The following is a 26,397-nucleotide window of genomic DNA, read 5'->3' as shown; positions in this document are numbered from 1 at the left end:
TGATAAATCATACATTCTTTAGTTCGACTTACTCACTGTAAACGTTCATGAACTTAGATTAGGATCAAGCATAATGAATTCTTTCACGAGGTCTACGGGTTATCGTTATTCGAATGGATGATACCTGTCTTGTGAATATTTAAATCTATGACATTCCAGTAAGTATTATGTGAGTCCTTTTTTCGGTGGACCCTTTCTTCTGTGGATTATATCCGACCTGCGCGGACGTTCGAACGAATGTGCAAATGTGTAGTCAGGAATAGATAAGAACAATGCGTAGGCCGTAAACTGGCCATCACTGATGTAACTATTTTAAAACAATTCACGGAACAGAAATTTTACTAGTTTATTCAAAGTTGAAACAATAATCGTTTTAGAAAACATTCGTACAGGGCATGCTTTCTGGTGAAATATCGTACGGATTGAGATTGTTTGCCACGTGTCCAAGTTAATTGTAGTACACCTAGGAGCCCCTAATTCATCTAGTTTAGTTTTGAAATTATTCTCATTTGTGTCTGAGGAATCCAATTAAAACTTTACAACATACAGTGATTTTTTCTACAAATCAAATCCCGCCGCGGTATGAGTTTCATTTCCAACCAGTGCCATGAAATACTTAACGTCAAAGATAGCTCCTGTATGGTAAATGAGGCGAAGTCACAAGTGGAATAGAGTCTGCAGAGTACGAAAGGGAATAAAGAAACTCTTCAAGTGTCATACACGCTCTGCGGATCCGACAACTGCAAATGTGATAAATGTCTGTGCCACGATAGGACATAAGTAGCGTGCTTTTGCAATGTTTGACGCTGGAAGTTATTTTCTGTTCCACGATTGAAAATAAAGTCGACAGAGGTCTTGACAGAAAGGGACGAGCAGTTGAACTCGCGACACTGCAGCAATCCCCTGGAAATTATTTGTCAAATAGTATCATACGAGTTTTGAATGTAATCAATAATCCTGTTTAAATAATTATGTTTTACGCCTCTGATTTTATTACCGAAAACTCTATTTCATGATATTAATCTCAATGCTATACTTCTACAGAAAACTTATTGAATGCAATCCGGAAATAGCCATTGTGATAGTCTAATATGAAGCGACTAAGATGAAAAACTAGACGTTGTAGAAATTCTCTATTTCGCGCAAAGCTTCTTGGTAGTAACGCCGGCAAACATTATCGCCCCAGAACGATCCAAAGCACTGGTTCTGCTCAAAGCAATAGTAACGAATTCTATCTGAATTGTGACTGCAACAGTTGGCAATGGCCCATGTGCACTTGCTAGGTCCATTTCGGTTTGATCCTTGTGGTGTGTTCCCGTTTGTAGCTGTAGGTCTGTTGTCGGGGTTTGAAACTTTGTTATTTTGTCCGTCTGCGTCAGTGCCTGAGGATGAATCAACCGTTAGTTAATTGACTTTCTTTACTTTTCTTTCGTAAAACAGGTCCCATTTTAAGCAAGCATTGTTGCTTCAATTTCTGGGATATGTTCTGCAGTGCATATATTGTTTTACCCATCAACCTGCACCGAATTGCAGTGTGCGGCATCAACCCTGCTATAGTTAATGGTGCGCTCATACAAGCTAGTGCAAAACTATTGCTTTTGATTACCTAATCTATTTCCGACTCCACCTGAGAATATAAATAAAACAACGAAAAAGCAAAGCAATTGATGAGCATTCAAGGCATGCAGCGATTATTGTTCTCAGTTTGTGATCTACATACCACCGACGGAGAGTCCGATACTGGACCAATCAAATTCATCCTCACTATTGTGCTGAATCGATGGCCGAGGTGTGGTAGTGGTACCTTGGGTAGTTTGGGGCATAACTCTCACTGGCCCAGGAGTAAATGGCGGTCTGGTTGTTGTAACTGGTCTATCTGTGAATTTGGATAGAAAAAATGTATGTCGATAACACTGTTTTTTTTTTTTGCAAAAAGCTCTACAATTCTGTCAAAAACCAATGAGATACTTGAAGCAAAACTAGATATACTACGTAGATATTGTATATCAATTTCCAGTAAAGATCTCGAGTGCTCAGCTATAAATTATAGCAGGCTTATGTAAAATTCTATTTAAGCACGAGTAGTGAATAAACTACACACTCTCTTAATTGAAGTAAAACAATCAGTCGGAACACGGAATTAATTTACTGTTCAATAAAAATTTATCTTGAGAAGTAGAAAAACGTAGCATATTGATGAAGAGAGAAAGAGGAAACTAGTCAAGGAATGACTTTCAGGAAACCGTCAAAACTTTTATTTAAACAATAAAAAATGATTTTGAGATCCTAAATTGAAAAAAGGGTTTAAAAACAAAAACTAGTTAAAATTAAAAATAGTCGTCCCAGGATTATTTAAACTTTTGAAAAAAGTTTCTATACAGAAATTTTTGGCCCAACTTCTTCTGAAAAACTTTTTAAAATGAGTGCTATTAAGGAAAAGTAGATTTTCTAACAAAATCTGTTTCATGACTAACACTGTTCCACGTTGAAAAGCTTCAGGTACCTGAAATATTTAAATTTAAAGTAATCTGAGATGACCGTTTTCGAAATCACTTTTTAAGTCTATTTTTTTACAATTTTTCAATACTTTTCGATGAAAATTCAGATAATTCTAAAAGTAATTTCTTGACTACTAGACAAACTTAGAAAAAGGTTGTCTGCCTCAATGAACATGAAAAGGAAGTAAAGTTATTTTACACCCACGAAGTTTAATTGAATTCTAAGATGGTGCTGCCAACATCTTAATCAAGTTGGCGGGAAATCTGTCTCTTAGGTAATTTCGTTCATTTTTTTCTAGTGAATCGACTTGTCAACTTATTGAAAACAATATGCTTACTACGCTCCCAGCTGGTCTCGAGGTACGATGCTGGCCTAACAAGCTAGTCGTCATAGGTGCGATTCTCGACTCAGGAGAGACTGTTAGTGTCAGAAGGATCGTAGCGCTAGCCCCGCAATTGTCCTGTACACTTGACAGTTGGCTTTGAAGTCTGTGTATAACAAAAACAGAAGGTCATGTTCCGAATCGGAATCTAGCACCAAGGCTTTTATGATTACTAGTGAAACAATCAAAAAATGCTTTGAGGGGGTTAAACACCTATATTTGACAAAGTTAACACGAATGATTTTTATACCGCAACTATAGAAACACTCATTCGCAATTGTAGAAACACTACCGCAACTATTGGAATAAAAGCGTGCAACATAGTTTTGTTGGTTTTAAGCCTCAAAGAGTGATCAAAGTCAATATTACGGTGCAAAATTAACAAGTAGAACCCATTTCAACAAAAAATATTAGCAGAACAGATCAGTTACACTTATTCTTGCAAAACTCGTGCTTAGCTTTACTACTATTGGAGCATTACCATTGCACTACAAAAAAAAACTTTAAAACTAATGGGCGATTAAAATGACTGTTCGACTGACAGCTGGCGCTGCAGTAAAAATGATGAAGATGATTTGTTAGCAGAACTTTAACCTATCAAGATTCTATTTGCAATGAGTTTAGACATAACTCTTTGAACAAATTTTCAATAAAATCATCTTTCGGATAATATCAGTACTTTACGATAGTAACACTAGCACCACCTGCTGTCGTGTTCGCGCTGCGTTGTGTATTTCGACACCAGCGCTAGCGTACGTGCATGTGTCAAATTGGGAACTACAAAGTATATATGAGATTACATGACAGTGCCCCAGACGGTGTTGTCGCGCGATGACTATTATTTGATTGGAAATGATCGTTTCTTGTGGCGATGGAGCTAGGTTCCAGTGTTACGTCTGTCAGTCTGTGATTCACTCTTTTGATAGATTTAAGTTTTGAGATTAACTCTAGGATTCTTTAAACTTTCAAAGAAGGTTTCTATACAGAAACCATTCTCCCAAAATTCTTCTGAAAAACTTTTGCAACGAACAAAACTTACAAAATTGTTTAATTTGTGTTAGCAATGTTCGATGTTATCCGAATCATAAGCCTAAACCTTTACTAATATTTGTTAAAAGGTGCATTCGAATGTATAAGAAATCCTCTGTATATATACAAATATTTAGTTGAGTACCATATTTGAAAATAAATGCAAGACAGATCTGTATGAATATACTTTTAGACTTCGATGTACGAAGAAAAAAAAATGTTGCGCCACCAACATGTCAAAAAAAAAATATTCATACTTATAATATGTCAACGCAAACAACACAAACATAAAAAATCCCAAAAATAATGTCAGTGTCATTCATCTTGATTTTGCATTCTTAAGGCTGCATATTTTATGTACCCCTTTAATGTACATTACTAACACTGGTAATTTCAAATAATTTCATCATGGATTTCTCTTTACACACACATTTTGATTTCAACAATTAACGTGTAGGTGAAAAAACTCAAAACAGTTGGGTAACAATACCAGTTCTCCCCAACATCGTCTCATAATCAAAACTTCAAAATATTTTTTAACTAATCAAACTCTCCAGGTTGTCTACCAGAATTCACAAACTGTTAGATTTTTCATCTGAACAGGCATTCCAGTCCTGTACAAATATTCACTTTAGATCTTCCTAATATACCTGATTGTTGCACCAAGTCATTGTTCTGCTGTGAAACATGAAAAAGTGGAAAACTTTTCTAATGCTTTAAAACTCAATTGATCATTTTTCTTCATAAGCCTAGAGGTTCTTCTCCTCAACCAAACAATAATCACGTTACCAAGATGAAAGGGGCTTTTTGGAAATAATCTGACAATTGGGAACAGACTGATAAACAATTCCGTTATCACAGTTGTGGGTTGGAAGTGAAATAAAATTTGATCAACAACGTTAAAAATTCACTTTACTTTTTGGATAATTTCTATGACCTTACCCAGGTTTCCAACTTACCATAAATACTATTCGGAGTGGTTGCGCCTGGCGTCTTCTTGGTAGCTGAAAACCAAAGTAAAAAAGTTCATATTAGCATACCGTATAAAATAAAGCGTCTTACTCCTCATCAGCGTATATGTGCGGTCCCGGCTCTGATCGTACACAATATCAAAGGCGAACGTATTGGGTACGGTATTGGGATTTTCACCGAATCTTGTACCTGGATCGACTTCGAAACCCGGACCAAGGGGCGCATCGGTCGGTTGTTCCGGATATACGGGCCGGGTGACAGGCGGCAGATATTGGTTGTGCAAGTTTGGCCTATAACTCAGATCGTATGGGTCGTATTGTAGCCTCCAGTCGTTCGGATAGACGCGCTGAGGCATTACGAAGGAATAAGCTCCCACCGGTTCTACGTACCAAATACCTATTCGAAAGTCGTGATATCAGTAGATATTGTTGTTATCATTACGCATCTAGCTTGCCGTTTGGTAAAGTCACATACATACCGTTTCTTCTCGTTCGTGTCTGTTGCTTCTGATCAGCATTGCGACGAATTCTGCGGCTGTTAATTCGTTTCGATAAACCCACCGCACCCGTTGAGTCCTTTACTTCCGTTGACAGATAGTCAAAATATTTTTTGTCGTACATTGATTTTGGTGATTTTCCGTGTTCCTGCAACTCTTTTCGGGGGAAAATTTCAGCCTGCTTGAGGGAGCCCTTCCTCTCTCGGGACATAATAGATTCAGCGAAATTTGAGCCTATAAGAGAAATAGGAGTAACGAGTTGTAATTAGACAGAATTTAATGACACACGTATCACCTTGGTTCCCTCGTCGGAGACTCGAGTTTAGCAAAACACAAGCGACCAAAGTAAATAAACATTCTGTGTATATTGAGCGTCTGTTAACGAAATATCAGGCCTTAGACGCGCCTATGCTTTTGCACTGGGTTGTATGTGACTTTTTTTGTGGCTCCATTTCCAATTCGAACCCACTGTGGTTCCAATATTTTGCTTGTTATTTTTAGGTCATAGAAAATGGCGTCTTTTCATAGGCCTGCGAAATATACAACCAATCGCACGAAAATATCGTTCACATGTGTGCAGTTTTGTAACAATTTTCTGCCTGTTCAGTTAGTGACTGGAAAACTTCTCGTTTGTAATAGGCCATTTCGACCAAACGACGATCGTGTTTGCAAATTTTAGCCAGTCATATTTCCGTGAGTTGGAAATTCTAGTTAAGCAGGTTTCCTGCAAAACGACATCCGGTTTGAGTATTTATGAGCCGTTTTTGAAATACATATTATAAAACTCTTTCGTCACAGCGAAATGCGTTATGCGCAGTTTTAGGGCTGGAGTTACAAACAAAACTTCCATACTGTATAATTATCTGCTACAGCTAGAAGCTACAATTCTAAATTGTTTTGAAAACATCGAAAAAATGGGTCAGTGACTGGAACAATGGTAAACCTGCCAGGCAAATGTTAATAATAATATTAATAATAATAAAACAACATGTTCTGCCAAAATTTAAAAAAAAGGGAATAAGAATACTGAATTCGAATTCCCAATAACCATTGTCTTGACAACGAACGCTGAAGCATTCTCAAATCGATTTCAATAGCACACCAAGCTCGTATCGAGATCAAAGTTCCCATCCCCATCCGATTTTGAATCGTTGCAAGCCCGGAATTTCGTTTACGATTGCCCATTTTCGCACTCAACGCAAAGCCGTCTGCCAAAGTTACGGCTATGCGACCCCTCGGATTCCCGTCGCGCCACAGCAACAAATTAATTCGATTTTCTTATCCACGTTTCATCGTCCCAAACATATTAACCAAAAGCATAAGACGGAAGCTGCTTTCCAGGAAACATCAACCGGTGACAAACCGACAGTTTTCCGAGCATGATGACTTGTACATTGGAAGGGAAAACAAAATCCTTCCCTACTTCATTTTGGTTGCCGTCTTACGAATATTACCACAAAGGCTGCGGCAAGTGTTTGCAAGAGATTATGAGCCGCTGGTAAAGTTGCAACAGATTCATCAGCATAATCTGGCGATGGGACTCGAAATTCAACCTGTAAAATCAATTATTTTCTAATTAGAATTAAAACTGCAATGAATTAATTATTTCGACTCGTGCTACAACCATAATCGTGTTCATCGGTCACATTTTGCTCGGAGTGACCCCTGACCCAACATCATTAGTGGCTGGACAAACAGGGGACGATGGAATGGATCAACCAACGGTACGAGGCACGGGGTATAGCACAGCACGACGGGGATACCACTGCTAATGGATACCTTCTGAACATAACCGACCATTCCCGTGGTTTCACACTTACCTTTAGGAACTTTACCGTCAGCCTTTCGAGCATGAGTAGCAACTTTGAGATCGATTTCCGGCTCTTTCGTTCCCTCGGCAAAGGAAAGCAGCAGACCGACGACACACAGGGCAGCAACTAGCCATACTGGAACCGAAGACATCGTGGGTGAGCCCTGTGTAAAAATAGAGAACTTTTAAATACGTTAAAGTGCTCATGTGGGGAGATACTTGTTCCATTATTGCTCGTAGAAGAATTCACCTGGAGCAGAAATGTACAGGGTACATGCAGATAATGGAAATAATTTTTCTGTTGTAATAATGTGTAATAGCAATGCGAACAACTTCATTTTTTTAGGAGGTTGTCTCCTCAATACGGCTGATTGCTTTTACATTCACACCGCTGGAAGTTTTTCTATGGCTCGTGTTTGAAGTATTCAACTGAATAAATTAGCGAAGGCAAACTTAGTTCTGGCTGCCCTGTAACGCAATGCCCATTTGAACTTGTTAACATTTGATTATTTGAAATTACAATTAGGGTAAAGTAAACATAAAATTGCTCTCGAACATTTTGATGCAATATATATCATTACGTGTTGTAAATTACGATTATATTGAGAATTATTATTGAGAAATTTTGTATAAACATTTGTATAAAAATAACCATTTACATGCCTGAAAGCCGTAATTTAACTGTAGAAAGATAGTGTGCGCAATTTGTCTCCTCGCTTTCAGTGACGTTGCCTTCTTCTTTTCAAATAGTGCGAGTTCGTTCTCGTTTTTCAAAAAAAATGAATTCTGGTATTTGTTATGCATTGATGTGTCAACACATTTTAAATAATTTGAAATGCATGCATTAATTTTACGCTAGAATAAGATAATCTTTCCAGGGTTAAGTAACTTCAATAGGCGTTTGTTTTTGCTCGTTGAATTTGTCGTTTTATACAAGGACTATAGAAAACTATCATGAAAGCTACGACGATTGCATGCATTGTTGAATGAAAATGATTTGTGAATCGGTGAAACTTTTAACAGCTTCTGATGAGCTCTTTGAAAATCATTTTTATTATAAGTTTTGTTTACTCTTAATCGGACCGGCATAACCCCAATTCAGCTCGATAAAGTTATTATTGTATGGTTCAGTAGAAGAAGCTCTAGGCTTATAAGGAAAAATGATCAATTAAATTTTAGAAGCATTGAGGGATTTTTAAGCTTTTCTGCAATTGACTGTATGTGACTATTTTCTTTCACGGAAATACTTTCGTTATCACAAAGCTAGAAATAAAACAGGAAAGCCTGCTTGTTAAACAAGAAGGTCTGCTTGATGCTCTGACAAGAAATCTATGAGATTTTGAATTCTGGTAATTAACCTGTGTAGTTCTATCAGCTTTGCAATTTTCACGACTTTTAATGATAAAAATTAAAAAGGCGAGCCTGACTGTGACAGCTTGTTAACGCTTTTGTATAACTTCGAGTTAGGTTGGTTTTGGTTATTGCTGCGATATGAATGAAAAGGTAAAACGAACATAGTTTGAAATCAATGTGAAACGCAAAACAAAATAAATGTTATTGATTTCCTCGATGTTTGATAGAGGCTAGTTTGTATAACTTTAGCAAATACGAACTTAATTAAAACGTGTTTTTTGGCCAGGATCTAACTAGTAATACTCAGAGGAAAAGATAGGTGGAGATAATGTTGTGAGACAAACAAACTGTCAAAACCTGAGCCAAACGAACAAGAAAGCTAACACCACATTGGGTGGTATTGCAATCAGGTACAATAAAGGGCTATTCCCACTGCTTCCGTTCCGGGGCCGGGCCGGATCCGGGCCGTGTCCGTGTCCCGTCCGTTTAATGCATTCACACTGCGCCGTGTACGAACCGTGCCTGCGCTGCGCTCTGGCTGAGAAAACACAACACTTTTTTAACACAACACTTTTCCCGAACTATAATTCAACGTGTGACTGTGACGGCAATATGCATGAATGCAAATGCAAAGCAAAACCGAAAATATGTTATTACTACATACACGCATCTACTCGAATGCCTTCCGTGCACTCTCCCGGCAACACAAAGTATCGTCGGCAACGATAGTTTTTTTCTCGCACGGCGGCAGCACGACGGCAACTCAGCGCTGCTCCGGTCTGGGCACGTCGCGTCGGTGTGAATGCGTTCGTAAGAACGCATGCAATCAATCTCAAACGAGCCCGGATGACACACGGATCAGCCACGGCCCGGTCCCGGCCCGGTCCCGGATCGGAAGCAGTGGGAATAGCCCTTAGAGGGCGAGTTCTTGTTCTATCACTAAACAATGATTTAGGAATGCTCCAAAATTGCATTATGACAGTGAGTTTTAATTGGAGGTTCACAAACTTTTAGTATGGGTAACAAAATAATGGTCAATCGCGGCGAGTGTATAAAATTAAACATAAACGTAGAATTCAACACCTCCGCTTCGCTCGTGTTTTGTCGACATAAATCACTACAAAACGAGAAGTTTGCCAGTAATAGCATCGTGTTACACGATTGTGCTTGTGTAATGGTGAAAGATTGGGAAAACTGTCAAATCTGCTCCAAGTTAGTTTACTGTATTCGCTGGAAATTCATTGCCTTATACTTTTCATTCAATGTTTGTGCAATAATTGTTCTGGCTCGAACTTTTGCGTGTACTTTTTGTGAATCGTAGGTGGACGATGGTTCCTCACCTACCTATATATAAGAGCACGCATACCTATATATTAGAGTTTTGTAAAATTTTCAGTGTTTCCTGATCTAGTTTTACCTTAACGCAGAGTTACCCATGCTTTTTACTTCGAAAAACACTTCCAAACGGAACGTTTTTAAATCTCAATCATGACCGCAACTGCGAACTTGTTTATTGTCAGCAAAAATGAAACAGCACGGTTGTCTGTCCCACGTGATGACAGCTTTCGGTTAGTTCGTGGCGGTTGCAATCAAAGCAAGCTGACTTTTGTGCCAGAATGTTTCGAGTCAAAAAAAAAAAAAAACGAATTTGCTGCGAACGCCGTACCGCAGTGACACCCTTGTGGATTATAATTTGTAGCAGTTCCGCAAAGTTCTGGGAACCGCTTCGGTTTTCCCACTCAAGCAGGTTTAATTTTACTCCCAAAATAAACGTTGTATGAAGAACAGAGAGATAAACCAAACGATTTAATATGGAAATCAAACTGACTGTCAGCATGTTTCCAGGATTGTGCGCGAAAATATGCTTGATTGTGGATTTAGTCTTCTTTGAAAATATTTTAAAAAACTATTCTATAAAATGAGCAAATTAATGAGTGGCAATCCATTCAGTACCAAATTAAACATTGAAGTACACAAAAATTTAATCAAACGTGAAATGATGGAATCATAATTTGACTAAAATACCATCAAACGAGAATGGCATACTATGCTTTTCACTAGATACATGTTATTTTTTGTAACTGCATGAATATTCAATTGGATTTTAGTTCACTGGTTGTGTTGCTGTTATGGCGCTCCTGTGGGACAGCTGCATATACAATCTTGAAAAAAAACAGCAAAAAAAATTGAAAATATCTGAAAAAGTAAGGTTTTTGTTTACTAGAGTAATTTTGTGCAACCAATAGACATTATTGTTCATACAAAATGTAAATAAAATATTGATACTACTAAGACTGATTTTTGACTTCTGTATAATATGGCTAGATTGAAAATGAACATGTAAAACCTATTTTGCAATTACCTGACAATCTACAATCTTAAACAAATGCAAAGAAGAAAAATCTTCGTTATCCACTAATTTAATCAAAAAGTTCTAATAAATCTCTTCGTAACGAATAAAGGCTATGATTTCGCAACAAATTTTTAAGGTGAAACTGGAAGGAATCCAAGCATTATTGTATCATTGTGAACCATGTACACCAATTTTTTTTTTTGATGCCATAAAATTCAACAAATTCAACAATTTGAACTTTTTTATTTACTAGCGTAGCCTGCTGCTGACAGTGCTGACAACACAAGCGCATTATTTGACACACGCAGTTGACTTGAGAATAGAAAAAAAAAATGGGAATTTTGCGAGGGGCTACACTTCAGTGGCAAGTTAAAGTGTAAATAGTGCTGATTTTTCGCGAAAATTAGTTACGATCGCGATGTTTATTAGTGTACAGAGTAAAGTATACTTAATTTGAGTGATTATGCGACTCTTACGGGCCGGTATTTGTCGAAAATGTTGCAGTCGCTAGTGGCGCGGAAATACAAACAATTACGAGAGAGAAAAAATAGTGATGTAAAAATAGTAAGATTAAAATGTTTTGATAGTTTTACGGTAAAACCAAGTGTGTAAATTAATTGAAGTAGGTACTCTGGTGTTGGTTTAGCAGTTTCACAATAAATAATCGCAGGTTAGTCGAAAAACTAACGATATTTTATGACGCATTCCTAAAATGCGGTAGTATGCCATAGGTCCCCCCATGCTTGGATTCTGTCCCGTTTCGCGAGACGCGCAGAGCAATGTCACACACGGAGATTTTATTATACATCGTATAGATTGGTACGAGAGGTTTTAGAAGGTGTTTTCTCATCAAAGAATGAAGTTAATAGACCAATGAATGAAAATAAAATTTAACAAAATCAGGGTCATGAACTTGCCTGTAAAATCCGAACGTGCAGGATTAAGGTTAGTAAACGAATTTGTGGTGAAATATTTCCAGCATATCGCGGCATATGAATTGAGAAATATACCCCTCGAAATCGTTGATGATGAATTAGAAACGGAGTTTTTATTTGTATTAGGTTGAATTCACGTCTTACAGAATAATATGGGTGTGAAATGATAAGTGGTTACGCTTATCGCATTCACGAATTTTGAGTACCAGTCGATCAGAAATGAAGAACGACTGTAGAGAAAATCAATCGATTTTTTAGATACGCTTGGGATAAATTGGTAGAAAACAAGCGTTGTCTAAATAAACGAAACAATCTATCTTTCCCAGCACAGTATATACCTAAGTATATGTACGTAAACCGATTTGGCGACTGGCATATTCCAATCCCATCATTACACTTACCTCGTAACTCTGACTTTCCGAAGCATTTCGCGACACGCGAACGAAAAAAACTCTTATCACGGTGCCGTACTTGCTTTTCGTTTTGTCTGGTAAGATTAGTGTTAGAAGGGGAACTGATGGACCTCAATTTGGATATATTGAGCGGAAGTTCACTCATTCACCAAAAAATGCAAAAAGTGATATTTTTTCGTTTCGTTCTCTTCACATTGTGAATAAATTTTTTTGATAGATAGATTTTTGATTTCACCTATTTTTTTAGTGCCTTGCATTGCATTACATGTGAAAATTTAACTGGTTCAATTCTTTCATTTACACTTTCTGCTGCCGCAAAGAATTTGATTTTCAAGTGATGGGCACGTAAAACATCCAACTTGTAACAATTTCTTCCGAAATTCGATCGTGATTTATTTTAGGAACTAATGAAACAAGTGGAACCAAATTTGACATGTGGAAGTTTTTGAGGACAAAACATGTTTCTATGATGGTGAAGGGGAGGGACATTTCTATGATGGAGAGTTGCATCCATAGTTTAAAAGAGAGAGGGAGGTCTCCCATGCAAATGAAACAAATATTTCAACCAATTTTCCGGAAAACAGTCGAAAATGATCGGAAAGATATACAGCAGCCAAATAACAACTATAGACGGTATTTTGAATACAAGATGGAAACTTCTGCTTTTTGGAAAACCGCTAAAAATGCCCAATATCACCCTATATTTCTGGAATTAGAATAATGCCCAGATGCCAGTAACGGACTCTACATACCATTTCGAAATCTAGGATGACGACTTCTGGCTTCTGGCAAACAGCCGACAATGATCGAATACCTCCCAATATGGGTATTTTCTTAATCGGGATGATGCACAGAAGCCAATTTGAATTCTAAAACGGCAACTTCCAGTTTTTGGAGAACTGCCCAAAACGACTGAATACCACTCAATTTGAACATTTCCGGAATGAAAAAATACCCGAATACTACCCAATATTGGTATTTCCAGAAACAACGTGATGTACGGAAGTCAAAAGGCGAGGATTTTATCATTTCGATCAAACCAATCATTACAAACGATTTGTCTTTTGAGTTTGCTACGTCAGCTAGTGAAAAATAAGAAATCTCGCGTAATTTTTCAAAGGGACCTAAGTAACAATGACAGATTCTCTCATCTCTCACTTTGTTTCGTTAATTACGTCGTCATTATATATATTTTCTAAGCTTTCTTCCCCTTAATCGAGAGATAGTGATACTGTCTTGCTTACTATGCATTGAGTTTTATGAAATATGAAAAAAAAAACAACATTATTATTGATCAAAGAGAAAGTAAACAAAGAGAGTCTCTCAATGTTAGATAGGTCGCTTTGAAAAATTACGCGAGAAATAATTACCTTCAAATTGATCCAAAAATATCGAAAATCAATCTGCTGGTTCGGAAGTTATGAATTTGTCAACATGAAATACATAAAGCCGTTTTTAATTGTTACCCTGTTTTGGCAACTGGTCACCTTAACTAACCAACAAGATAATATAGTCAAATATTTTTGATAAAGATCAATCTTTGCATTTTAGAGCACAATAGTAGCACTTTGGGAGACGACTTTCGAAACAGGGTGACCATGAAAAACGGCTTTATTTGAGGTATTTTGTTTTTAAAACTTCCTCACTTTTAAACCAGTTGATCGATTTTCGATATTTTTGGCGCAAATTAAAGATAATTATTTCTGGTTTAAAAAAAATATCAAGGAATCAAATATGTGAACCGTTGAATTAAAAAATTTGAATTAATATAATCTTTATTACGTTATCAAATGCAATTTACTCACTCATTATAACATACCTATTTTTTTAATTTGCGCCATATGTAGCGACGAATATGCTCTTCAAAATTAGGCTAATAACTTTAAACAAGATTGGAATACTTACGATTTTGTCATTACAGAATGTTTTCTCTTAAAGAGCTTTCTAATTTCATAGAAAATGTTGGTTATTCTAGTTTTTGTTGAAAAAAGTTTTTCTGTAGAGTATTGCTGTCGAGCTCTAGATCCAGACTCCCCCTGAAGTTGGTTTCTGGACCATTGTGATGTCATTTCTTAAGTAGTTAGTCACTAAGTCGAGTGCGTAACGAACGATAGTAAGAAACTAGTTAAAATGTTCGGTCCAGAAAAAAAATAAAAACTAGATATCAGTGAAGGTGCCGGAAAACTCTGATCATCCCGCGAAAATTGCGCTTTTATTTCAAGTATATAGTTACAGTTATCAAAAAAGAGTTCTCTTAAGAACATTTCGTTATACCATCTATTGTCTTCCGTCAAATCTCCGTTTGTGCACTTATGCTAAGGCCCTTCTAATTTTGTTCACTAATAGGTTACTCTTGTATAAAAACTTCTAAAATTATAATTATCTTCTTTGAAGTTGTGAACTCATAAATCATAAACCAAAGATAGAAAATTTGGATTTCTCGGCCCGCAATCCGATTCGAATACTATCTTGCTTTCAGAAACAAATGGGATTTAAAAACTAGTGAAGCAAATGAATAGAGAAGTCAGAAAACTATTGTTAGAAGTATAAAACAATAAAAATTAAAAAAAAAATCTCTATACATTTTAGGGGTAAAATTTACCAAAGAAACTTTTCTGTGTTTTTAGGAACTTACCAAAAGTCACAGGGCATCTTAAAAGAATAATATCTATTGGCTAGTTTTTGTGTACTTGGAATTCAAAGGTAAATTTGAATAAAGACATAAAAAACTAAAACTGCCTTAAGACGCTTTAATGTAAGCCAGTACGGCTATAAAAAACTCAGCAAATGCTTTTGTTACATTTTATTCCTCTTTAATATTCTTCAGAGATTTATTTTGGAAGTTATGAATAAAAATGAGTTTTTTGTTTCTGTTTTTTTTTCTATGGAAAATAAGACAAAGTTTGCGCATGTCTATAATAAAACTGGCTTAGGCTGATACAAATTTTGAATTCTTTTTATGTCCAAGGTTCTCAAAGTTAGCAGGGGGGTGGCAAAAAACAAATAACACCGAGACGAAAAAAAAAGAAATATGATTGATCAAAGTTTGTGTGCAAGTTATGACGTTTGTAACTTGCACTCAAAAACACGTTGAAAAAAAACCCTTTATTATTATTATTATTTATTTCGCTTGCCTTTCAACGACACTCTCGCTGTCACCTGATTTGTTTGTTGCTAAATTAAGCATTTATGCTGTCGGAAAACCAATGAAATTAACAAAACAGTTTGAGCTTTTTTTTCTTCCCTTTCCAATATTCAAAATTTTTGAAGGGGGGGGGGGGTGACATAAAATGAAAATAAAATTTGTAACGGCCTTATCAGAAAATAACAGTTATGCCCAGCAAAGCAAGTCCTCAAAACGCTTGTCAAAAGCGTCGTGGATAGAACTGCAAAAATAGGAAATAAATCAAGAGATATTATTATCAACAAACTAGTTTGAATAAAATACGAGGCTTTGTTCACTCATAGCTCCAGTCTGCCTCACTATTCACAGCTCAGTGTTTAGAAGAGCATGATTCCGAATTAGCAAACACAAACGAAATATCTTTCAAAAATTCTTAGTTTGCATGTATGATAAACGATTCGAACGCTTTTATGTTTTCGAAAGCAAACTTCAATCCCGTTTGGACATACTGGCCGATCATTTGCAAACGAGTTTCTAACCAGTGCAGACAGTATCTCTTGACGTGATCTACTGAATATCAAGCAGCAGATACGAAGATTTCGGAAACCAGATACACAACCCAGTTGATGTGGCGATTATACGCACTCAAAAAAATACGCTTGTAAACTATCAATTAATCAATTTGATTATTTTTAAACTATCAAAGGTTGAATTATTCATAGAATACGTAATTGATTCATATCAACGATTATTATAAAATCAATAGAGCATCGCACGATGACGCTATCAGCGGTAGCTTGCTTTCTAGAGTTCTTTTTTTTCTGTGAAACCGAAACTAGATTTTTTTCTAATACCTTTTGGGATTGAACCACGGCTACAAGAATGTGATCACTGGTTTGTCATGCGCTTTATAAAGGAATAGGTCACAAGTTTATAAGCAACAAAGAAAAACACCTTGTTGACAAGCTCAAATATGAGGTTAGGTCGCTTCGTGCAATGATCTGTATGGTTATTTTCTGAAAATTCTTAAAAGACTTCTCATAGGGGCAACTATGAACAAGAAAAACCTTTTGAGTTGAGCCTACGTATATTTGTTGAACTGTATAGTAGAAAATCATCAGTGAGATCAAAAACATTCACCCTCGTAATCAAAAGCTACTGAAAGCTTTTTCGTTTTGATTACTTGACCGTCAAGTATTTCCGTGCATTCCTGTTTTTTTTTCTGCGTCTGTCCCCATCAGGCAGACTGCAATCAGCATGGGATTATAGTCTCATTACCACAAAGCTCTCCACTTTCACCAAACCCATGAAATTAATTCGGATATGAATTTATATTTAGATGTTTTGCGCTGTTCTTGAAATAATAAAGTGGTCCCATGCTGTGGAATACTATCTCATCGTGTAATTGTTCTAGCTAGCAACAACTGCTGGCGAGTAGCAGTGTAAACCATTCCACAACCAAAGGCAACCGTCATAAGCAGCTGCTGCCTTGTGGTACCTCTTTTATCGGACAGTGTGAAGTCACGATGTGCAGTGAATAATATTTTAATGACACTGACGACACTGGGAGCATGAACCTGAATACTCGTACCTGAGCGAACACCATCAAGCACGTCATCTCACCACAAACCTTCAACATTTATTTTAAACAGTATTTTTTTCTTCTGTTTTGTGGACCATGACCACATGGTTTCGTCTGGCATTTTTAATACTTCATCCTCCATTTGGATAAACATTGTTTTGTTACAAATCTTACCTAATAAAAACTACGAAAACCATGTCACTATTAAATAAATCAGCTCAAGTCACACTTCTATGTTGTATTTGTTATGTATTAACATTTAAAATAATAATTTACATAATTATAGAATCTATATGAAACGTAACACGCATTCTAAATAAATAACATTCTTCAAAACGGTAGATAAACTCTGTCAGTAAAACAAATTAATTCAACCTTCGAACAGTTTCTTGTTTATGTCGGATAAGAAGATATGTAGACGCAGCATCTTCCTAGCAAATCGTGACATTGTGAAAAACTCGTCAATATGCAGAAAGCTGCAAAAAGAGCCGCACGAGTCGGCACCGTTTGCTTTACAGTGTTAATCTGACAATCGGACAAGCCTTAACGGAATTGATCAGTCAGCCTACGGACGAATCATCGTCATCGTTTTCTAGTGTCCCGCCTGCTCATCGATAAAAAGAGACTTCAACGTAAAACATGCTCTTTAGCCGTTCGTGTTAGGAACATATCCACGCTAAATGACTAATCGACAGATTTGAAATATATTTGTGGCATTTAAAAACAGAGTATTTTCCATGGGTGAATAAAAAACGGTGTTTTGATTTCAACATACACTTTATCATAAATAGAGAATATGTTTTCAGAAACTTCTCTACTTCGAAATTTTTACTAAAATATAACAGCTTATGTTGAATTTAAAGTTCATTTTTTCTAACAAAAAAGGTAACTCCAACAACAAAGATGCTTACACCCTTACACAAATTGCTCTACCCGTGAAAAGCACAAAAAATGAATTAAATTTATATTGTATGTTGAGGTAATTTTGGCTGGAAATACCTTTCGATGGTATTGTTTTGCTGGAACGATTCAGGGACGATTAGAGAAGACATGTGCGAGCGGTCGTTAATAAGCCTTTCAACAAACTGACAAGCCATAATGTCCAGTGCTGCAAGATTAGTTAATGTTGGCTCCTCACACTAGATTTATACAACGTTAGAGAAATGGATTATGAAGTATTCTAGCACATTAGCTTATTAGTTGAATAGCACGTAGATAAGTAAACATGTCCACTGTCAGTTTTTCAAAGTTCTGGTACGCATAAAATCAACATTTTCCAGCGGATGGGTGTTTGTCAAATATATGGCGAATATTTTGCAAAAAGAAATCATAGAACTGAGCAAGCAGCACTGTAGTGATGCAAGAGGAAATTTGCTTGAATGAAACAAACAATAGAGAATACTATGCTCAACTATGGTACCGCTTCGCGGCTAGTAGGCAAAGTTGCGGGTTCATTACCATTTTTTTGCGCGCTCGTTGAAGGCCCACCAAAATTTTGCGTTTTTTTCTTCTTCTCGGGTTGACAGTAACTGATGTAAATTTGCATAAAATATCACCTAAAGAGTGATTTTTGTTATTTGAATACCGTCATTCGTAGGTTGCAACATTTTGGATGACTGAACCGTGAGTCAAAACACATTTTACAAAATATCAGTGTATATATCAGTAATAAAACCTCGATAAGACTTTTCAAATTTGCATGCGGAAGCGATGTGCCATGAGCGGAAGTGGTATTTATTTTTGCGAATCTTCTAACGAGGCGCGCATGCTCTAAGTTCCTTCTTATGATACTGCATATAAACAACAATGATATGATTTGATATTTTACATGGAGAGATTTAGTTTATTACACAGTAAATCATAAAATATTTTTTGGGCACCTAAAACTTTTGAGTAAGTGTATCAAGTGAGTAATAAATCCTCAAGAATGTTCTGTCTATGGGACTAGGAGTCATAAGTAAGAATCGTGTAAAGAGAATCCATCAGTGTCGAGATCTTTCACTTTTAAGGATTCGCAGAATGGGGAACGATCAGATTTACTTCAGTTGGTTCTAATACACAAAGAATTCTGAGTGTAAATTTTCGTAATAGAGATCAATGAAAAGAGTTTTCCATAAGCAGGTTGAGAAGACTTTCGTTTAGAATCGCTATTTAAATTTACAGATTTATACACATGCGAGAGACAAATCAAAGCAAAGAATCAGCTTTTTTCCTTTCGTGCGTTCAATCTATCAAGAGGGCTTCACGAAAATATCACTAATGATTAATCCCGCGCGATCGCAATCTGTATCACTTTATTCACTGTCATGAGCAAATAGCTACACGCAATCTCACATTCATTGAATTCATAATTGTGCGTCACATCCGATTCCCACTATTCAGTGGTGGGCACCGCTAACCGAAAATTTAGCGACGGTAATCGCTTAGTCGCTAACCGAAAAATTCAGCTCGATAATCGCTAAACGCTAAACGCTAAACCCACATTAGCGGAACTTTCGCTAATCGCTAATCGCTAACTTTTTAATATGTAAATAGTCATATCGCTATATTTTTTGCCGTGTTTTGTAAGATTTGGACCACTTTGATCTGTTTTGGTTAAACAAACGAAACAATTACTTTTTAAAACTATTTACAGTAAGAGGTTTACGAAACGGTATTCATATTTGATTTTGTAAAAACAAGAATAACAAAAGTTATTTAGCTTGCATTGAAAATAGATACTCTTAGGAATGTTTTCATAAAAATTCAATTATTCAATCTGAATCGAAAAAGTAGAAAAAAGGTTGTCATAATTTCAAGCGCATTGCAATTTACCAAAGTTCTTGGTGTGCCGAAAATTCAATTTAGATTTGTGCTTGTTCTTCAAAATGCTCCTGTGGCTTGCACGATAACTGGAACTCCATTCTAGGGTAAAAAAACTGACCAAAGTAACTTTCGCAGTAAAGTATATTCATCTTTCGAAGCAGTTTACGTACGCCATCAGCAATTCACAGTTTTTCTAAATATTTCTATTGTCGCTTCTCTACAAAATTTAGCGAATTAGCGATTAGCGTTTCGAAGGCCAAAATTTTAGCGACGCTAACAGTTTCGCTAACCAGCTCAAAAATTAGCGAAATCGCTAAATCGCTAATTGAATTTTAGCGTCGCTAATTAGCGAATTAGCGAATTAGCGAAATGGTGCCCACCACTGCCACTATTCAATTGAATACAAGTGAACTTGGATACAACAGGCATCATTTTGTTTGTCATTCAACAGGGTTTTTGTAGAGAACTTGCACGCGAGTGAGAATGATAGAGAGCAATTTGTTGAATCAAGAAACACAGGTACAAATAAGTGTGAAGGAGTGAGTGAAATTTTCTTCGCTTAGTGTGGATCCCATATTGAGCTCGGGCAGGACAAATTTTTATGCTTTTTTAAAAGAGTATTGCTTTATAAAATATTGTTACAGTAATCAGAAATTGATGCTCTTCCAATGAAACACTCAATCGGTTACTCTCAGTGAAACAGAAATGTGTTGCGTCCCACGCTGACCCCGTTGTCTTTGAGTCCAACTTTAAACTTTAAACCAAATTGGCACTCGGAAACCACTGGTTAAAGATATTTAATCATAGTATCGTCGAGGCAAAATATCCACATAACCCTCAAGTGCCCAAGTTAAATTCTAGACGGGCTTCGGTGAAATCACTATGAGATCACTATCACTTTTTAAGTATTTATTGAAGCTTTTCAGAGGTTTGACTGAAGCTTTTCAGAGGTTTGACTGAAGCCGGCCAAAAGGCGGCTTCGGGCACTAGCGGGATAAACATTGTTTACGATCAGTTGAATGAGACGTTAGAAGGTTCTTAGTGTATCGTTATACAAATCCAACTCTGAAAAAAAGGTTGCATAAATTTATTTTACAAGTTTATTTGAATCAACACGAAGAATTCGATTGATGTTTGAACAAAATAAAAACTAAAATGATTATTGAAAAACGTACCAAGACGAGAAACTATTCCAATGTCAAAAAAATGTTTCAACGACGAGAAAAAGCTAATTCATTTTGTTTTCAAACAAAACTAGATCATGATTGGGTTATCATCAGCCCAAAATAGTGTGATTTCAAGATACGAAAATGTATCTTCTGATAAAAAAAAATATTCAAAATAAACGAGCTTTCTAATTTTTTTGGCCTTTACTGAAGCTTTATCATATTTTATGAAACCTGTCGATATATCGAGTAATTCAAAATGTTATCTTGTAAATATGTTATAAATCATGGAATACCAGTACAACATATTTAAATTATCCCTAACATGAGAATTAGATTATCCGTAGCACTGTTCATCAATTATTCCATGTTTTCGTGGATTCAGAAAATGTAAGCAATCATCGTAACGAGCATACGCTCCAATTATCTCAACTTTGTTAACGAACAATTCATAGAATGTAAAACATAACAAACAATGCACTCAAGTAGAATTGAAGATGCTCTGCGTTCGACAAACATAATCATATCGAACACTACATTAGCAGTCAGTAATCGTAACAATGTTGCTAGACATAGAAAAATATCAACAAGAAGTTACTTTATTTCAGCTTGCTTGCTTTCCATTACGAACGCTCACTAAAATAGCTGGCAAATGTAAAACACTCGAGGTGATAGTAAAATTTTAATTATTCCCATTTCAGTTTCCAATTCCATTCTATAAATGAGGGTGTGAACAGTTTAAAATGTTTATTCTCTGGCAACTGAACAACATCTGCAAGACCCAACTTGACTTTGGCATACAGTTTCACGAGTATTGCGTGTACGTAATTTGCTCGTCTGTTTCATTTTTCGAAAGAACAAACTCAATAGTGTTTCACTTCCATTTAGGACGGCCACTAACAGCCGTCAATTCATCAGATACAAACAAATTCATCTTCAATTTTGATACTACAGAATCCATGACAGTGCGCGCGTCTCGCCGTGAACCTATCGGAAGGAGCAGCAGAGCAGTTGGTGAGCTTTTTTTTTCGCAAGACGATGATAATTAATGGATTTATTGCCGCTGCCAAAAAGAATTTCGTTGCACCACTTAAATTCAGTTATACATAAATTCAGTCGGAACAACTGTCTGCGCCGTCATAAATCATCCAGTCAGCGGTTTTATGGTAGCAGTTAAGCATAGCGAGCAGAAATAAACGACACGAAGTTCATGAAACTGTTTTCCCTTGTGGATTAAAAAAAAACTTTGGGATAATTTGCTCACTCAGATTGTTTTCGACGTTGCTATGATCTGTGCTCGAGCTGCCGATTTTGAGTCTGGTTTCCGATATGAATTTTCCAGCTATCCTTCGAGCCAATTAGGCAGCCGGGTGAATATAATTATGGATGATTTCACCGGAGAGTGGAACTAGCCGGTCATAACAATTGTTCAACGATCGAGCCGCACACGCACGACGCAAAGCACACACGCGTATCGAATCAACACTCGCTTTGTACTGGGTGAGTTTGGAACTGAGTGATATCAGTTTTTTTCAGCCGTTAAAAACACCCGCGACACACCGAACACCGTGACATCCGATTTACCGAAATCGTTCGAACTGGGTGGATAGTTCACATCCGATTCGCACCAGAACACGCACAGAAGTACCCCGAAATTGATACGTCTTCTTGCAGCGCCAATTCTTCTGTGACTGAGTTGATCACAGATCCGCAGCATAAACAAGCCGGAATACAACTATAAAGTGTGTTTTCCCAGCCCCACCAGGGTGATCTTTGTGCACGTGACTATGGGCTGTAGCAGCTCGTTTGATGGAGTCGTAAATGAGAGCTGATTGATTTCCTTGCTGTAGCTCGACACTGCGTGTTGCAGAATTGCCGAACGAAACACGAGCACTACTCGCCAATATCAACCGGTTCACCGTTTTATACCGATCTGGCAAAGAACTGTAAAAGTTCGTTTCGCGAAAGGAAAGAATGTCGTGACAGGTGTTCACTTCCATTTTAGTTCCGTTAAACAGGAATAGGCTGGATTGGCACAAATCTGATCTCTTGTTTTTTTTTTTCACAACATTTATTTGACACGGCACTATAGCTGATCTCTTGTTTGTCTTTGACTTGCTTGAAACACTTTTTAAATAAAAAGGCAGGATAAGTAAGTGAACAAAACAAAACAAAACACACAGAAGAGAAGAATTAAGAATTCCTGTGAAATTTTCTGTTTTTCTAAACTTTAATTTAACTGGGAGAGCGCAATGGATGCTGCCTATATGTCCATAAGCGTTCAGGAATCATAAGAAACATGAATTTCTAGATTGCAAATCTATTTGAATCTATCCTCACAACGAACAGAAATTTGTCTGAACCTGTGTTTTCAATACATATTTCTTTTTGCTCTTCTTTCTTTCTTAAAAAAACTGCTTCGAATTCTACCTCATTCTACCCGCTCTAGTGAGTTTGTTTTTTTTTGTTTCAAATAATACTTAGAATTTTAATATTCAAACTCCCCAAAATGATCTAGAGAAAATAAATCTCTGAAAACCAGTTTCTATAACTGTATAGTGTTAGTTATCTTACCAATCAGACGAGAGCCGTGGTGGCTCGGGCTGTATCAAGAAGTTATCGCCATGTTGCTCAGTTTTAGTCTGTGTCTCGGCAGTTCCCCAGGCGTCTCATCACCCGCGAATCTACTTCGATTTGGTCAAGCCATCGTGCACGCTGAACCCATCTATTTCTGGTGCCAGCAGGGTTGCTGAAGAGAAGTGATTTCACACAGTTGTCGTCCGGTACCTTATGACGTGACCATGCCCCTAGTGTGTCGTGATCGTGCCCCTAGTGTCGATGCCCACCCTCCGGATCACACCCTCAAGTGCGATGGTGAACAGCAAACAGGAAAGACCATCACCTTGTCTTAACCCTCTGCGCGATTTGAAGGGTATCGAGAGTATCCCCGAAACACGCACGTAGCACATCTCTTGCCCCATGGTGGCCAGGATCAATCGAGTCAGTTTATCCGGAAATCCGTTGTCGACTGTATCATAGGCCGCCGTGAAATCGATGAAGATGTGATGTGTGGGCACGTCTTACTCGTGACATTTCTGTAACATCTGTCGCATCGAGAAGATCTGGTCCGTGGTGGCACGGGCTTCCATGAAGTCCTCTTGGTACTGGTCCACAAACCTTCTGGTTAAAAGTGATAGACGACGGAACAGGATCAGTGAGAGTATTTTGTAGGCGGCTCGGGTAAACGAGATACTACAGCAGTTGCGGCACTCCAGCTTGTCGCCCTTCTTGTAGATGGGGCAGACGACTCCCTCCGACCACTCGGCTGGCAATTTTTCCTCCTTCCAAATCCTGGAAATGACCCATTGCAGCGCTCTAGCCAGCGCCTCTCTTCCATGTTTGCAGAGCTCACTGGGTAGTCCGTCTTTGCCTGCGACTTTGTTGTTCTTCGGCTTCCCGATCTCTTCATGAACATCGGGGGCTGGTACTCGGTCATCTGTTGCTGGTGCTCCTATGTCAGTTCCTGCTCCACTTCTGTTTACTGTATCAAGTGTCAGATCGATCCGTGAGCAGGTTCCCATCCACGTCGTTGCACATGTCGGTTTGTGGCACATAGCCTCTGCGAGACTGGCTTGCTCTTTCATAGAACTTCCGCGTATCACTGGCACGGTACAGCTGCTCCAGTTCCTCATGCTTACGATCCTCTTGCTGGCGATTCTTTTTTCTGCGTATCGTGGTCATGTCGTTGTATGGCCGTTCGTAATTGGCCTTGTTCTCTCTCGCTGACATGCCTAGGTATCGCCCAGGACCGGTTCTTCTCATTCACCGCGGCCTCGCACTTCCCGTCATACCAGTCGTTTCTGCCACTCGTTGCTTCCACTCCTAATGTCGCCGTTGCGGTCTCCCCGATAGCTGTGCGAATGTTGCACCAGTCATTCTCGAGAGGCGATGCGCCAAGCTCCTCCGCCGTGGGTAGTACCGCTTCGAGCTGTTGTGCGTATTCCTTCGCAGCCTGGAAGTTCCGGAGCTGTTTGATGGTGAGCCGCGAAGTTTGGCGATGTCGCGCATAGTATACGGTCGACAGAATATTCGCACCGCGATTGGTGCGTACGTTTGTAATGTCTGAGAAGAACCGGTCTTCGATGAGAACATGGTCAATTTGGTTTGTTGTACGTTGGTCAGGTGAACTCCAGGTGGTTTTGTGGATGTCCTCACGGGGAAAGAAGATATTTCGGACTGCCAGTCCTCGGGAAGCTGCGAAGTTAATGCATCGCTAGCCGTTGTCATTCGACACGGTGTGCATGCTGTGCAGGCCGATCACCGGTTTGTATATGTCTTCCTTACCGATCTGAGCGTTCATGTCAGTTCATGTGTGATGACGATCTTGATGTCTATACGCGAGCAACTATCGTAAAGTTTCTCCAGCTGTACGTAGAACGCTTCTTTCTCTACATCGGGTCTCTCTTCGTATAGGCAGTGCACATTGAGGAAAGTGTAGTTGTAGAACTGTCGCCTCCGCCTGCCATTTGATCACACGACTTTGCATCCTGGCCAACACTAAGAAGCCGGTACCCAGCTCATTGGTTGTGCCGCCGCTCTGGTAGTACTGCAGCCACAAATCCATCGTACTTTTTCTCCTTTCCGGCAAAGCTCCTGGAGCGCAACGATGTTGAGGTTCTAGCTAATCCAGCAGAATCCGGTCGCCAACAGGGGCGCTCAGCTATCTACAATTTAATGTACCGAGCTTCCAATCGTCGTCTTATTTCGTCGCCTAGGTCCTTGCCGTTTGTTCTGGTTCGTATCCAATTCTTGATTATTCGTAATATTTAATTTTTCGGCATGCTACGAGACACCGCGGTTCCTATTTCAGCCGTCCCAGAGAAAATAAAATCACCTTTGTCGTGCAAAAGTTAGCAGGTGGCATCGGCTTGTGTATGGGAAATGGATAAAATATACCAGTTAGCTACTGTTGTATAAATCAAAGGAAATATAATCAATATCTTCAGTTATCTATTGAAACAGCAAGGCCTTGAGGATACATTCCGCTATCGGTACTTTACCTTTTGTCTGATTTCGTATAAATCATACAAAATATTGGCCATCGCTAGCTACAACTTTGCCCCACCTTTTTGGCAGGGCTCGAATATCGTTTTGATAAAGATTCAAGCCATTTTCCGACTGCTGATCAGTAAGACCAAGAGCCATCGAGCGGAACAAGTAACAATCGTACGGCGCAATATCTGAGGAACATGGCGGGTGAGGTAGGACTTCTTATTTGAGGGTTTCTATGTAAGTTTCAACGACTTTGGCAATATGGGTCGAGCGTTGCCATGCAGCAGAAACACTTTTTCGTGCCTCTGCTCGTATTGGGGCCATTTTTCGCGCAGTACTCTGCCTAAAAGCATCAACTGAAGTCGATACCGTTCCCTAGTGATGATTTGGTATAGTGATCATTTGGTTTAAACAGCCCTAAGGTAA

General features: G+C 38.0%; 2 protein-coding genes across 5 annotated transcripts in view; one reads left to right on the top strand and one right to left on the bottom strand.

The window, feature by feature from the left end:
• The window catches only part of LOC129718168 (uncharacterized), a 104,026-nt gene that overhangs the window by 29,544 nt on the left and 48,085 nt on the right, over positions 1-26,397 (top strand). The window lies entirely within an intron of this gene.
• On the bottom strand, positions 970-22,799 carry LOC129718166 (uncharacterized). 4 transcript variants are annotated; one of them, XM_055668620.1, is made up of 8 exons: positions 22,184-22,799; positions 7,199-7,352; positions 5,361-5,612; positions 4,973-5,278; positions 4,870-4,914; positions 1,721-1,876; positions 1,607-1,627; positions 970-1,382 (listed from the first exon to the last, which is right to left on the bottom strand). In XM_055668620.1, exons 2-8 carry the CDS (start codon positions 7,338-7,340, stop codon positions 1,114-1,116), a joined length of 1,191 nt encoding a protein of 396 aa, XP_055524595.1. In that variant the 5' UTR covers positions 7,341-7,352; positions 22,184-22,799; the 3' UTR covers positions 970-1,113. The 4 variants fall into 4 exon arrangements, 3 of the variants coding, with proteins under 3 accessions (XP_055524595.1, XP_055524597.1, XP_055524596.1); XM_055668622.1 differs by having other exon boundaries at positions 5,072-5,278; XR_008726818.1 differs by having other exon boundaries at positions 1,242-1,382; positions 1,510-1,627.

This window comes from Wyeomyia smithii, chromosome 1 (genome assembly GCF_029784165.1).
Source record: "Wyeomyia smithii strain HCP4-BCI-WySm-NY-G18 chromosome 1, ASM2978416v1, whole genome shotgun sequence".
NCBI classification, from domain to species: Eukaryota; Metazoa; Arthropoda; class Insecta; order Diptera; family Culicidae; genus Wyeomyia; species Wyeomyia smithii.
The sequence above is the reverse complement of the archived record's forward strand: the minus strand, read 5'-3'. Positions and strand labels throughout refer to the sequence as shown.

Excerpts from the sequence above, each read along its gene's own strand:
- LOC129718166 (XM_055668620.1), bottom strand. The coding sequence starts at position 7,340 with ATGTCTTCGGTTCCAGTATGGCTAGTTGCTGCCCTGTGTGTCGTCGGT. Across the intron at positions 1,877-4,869 it reads CACTCCGAATAGTATTTATG|ATAGACCAGTTACAACAACC; the intron begins GTAAGTTGGAAA and ends CCAAATTCACAG. Across the intron at positions 1,628-1,720 it reads TATCGGACTCTCCGTCGGTG|GTGGAGTCGGAAATAGATTA; the intron begins GTATGTAGATCA and ends TTATATTCTCAG.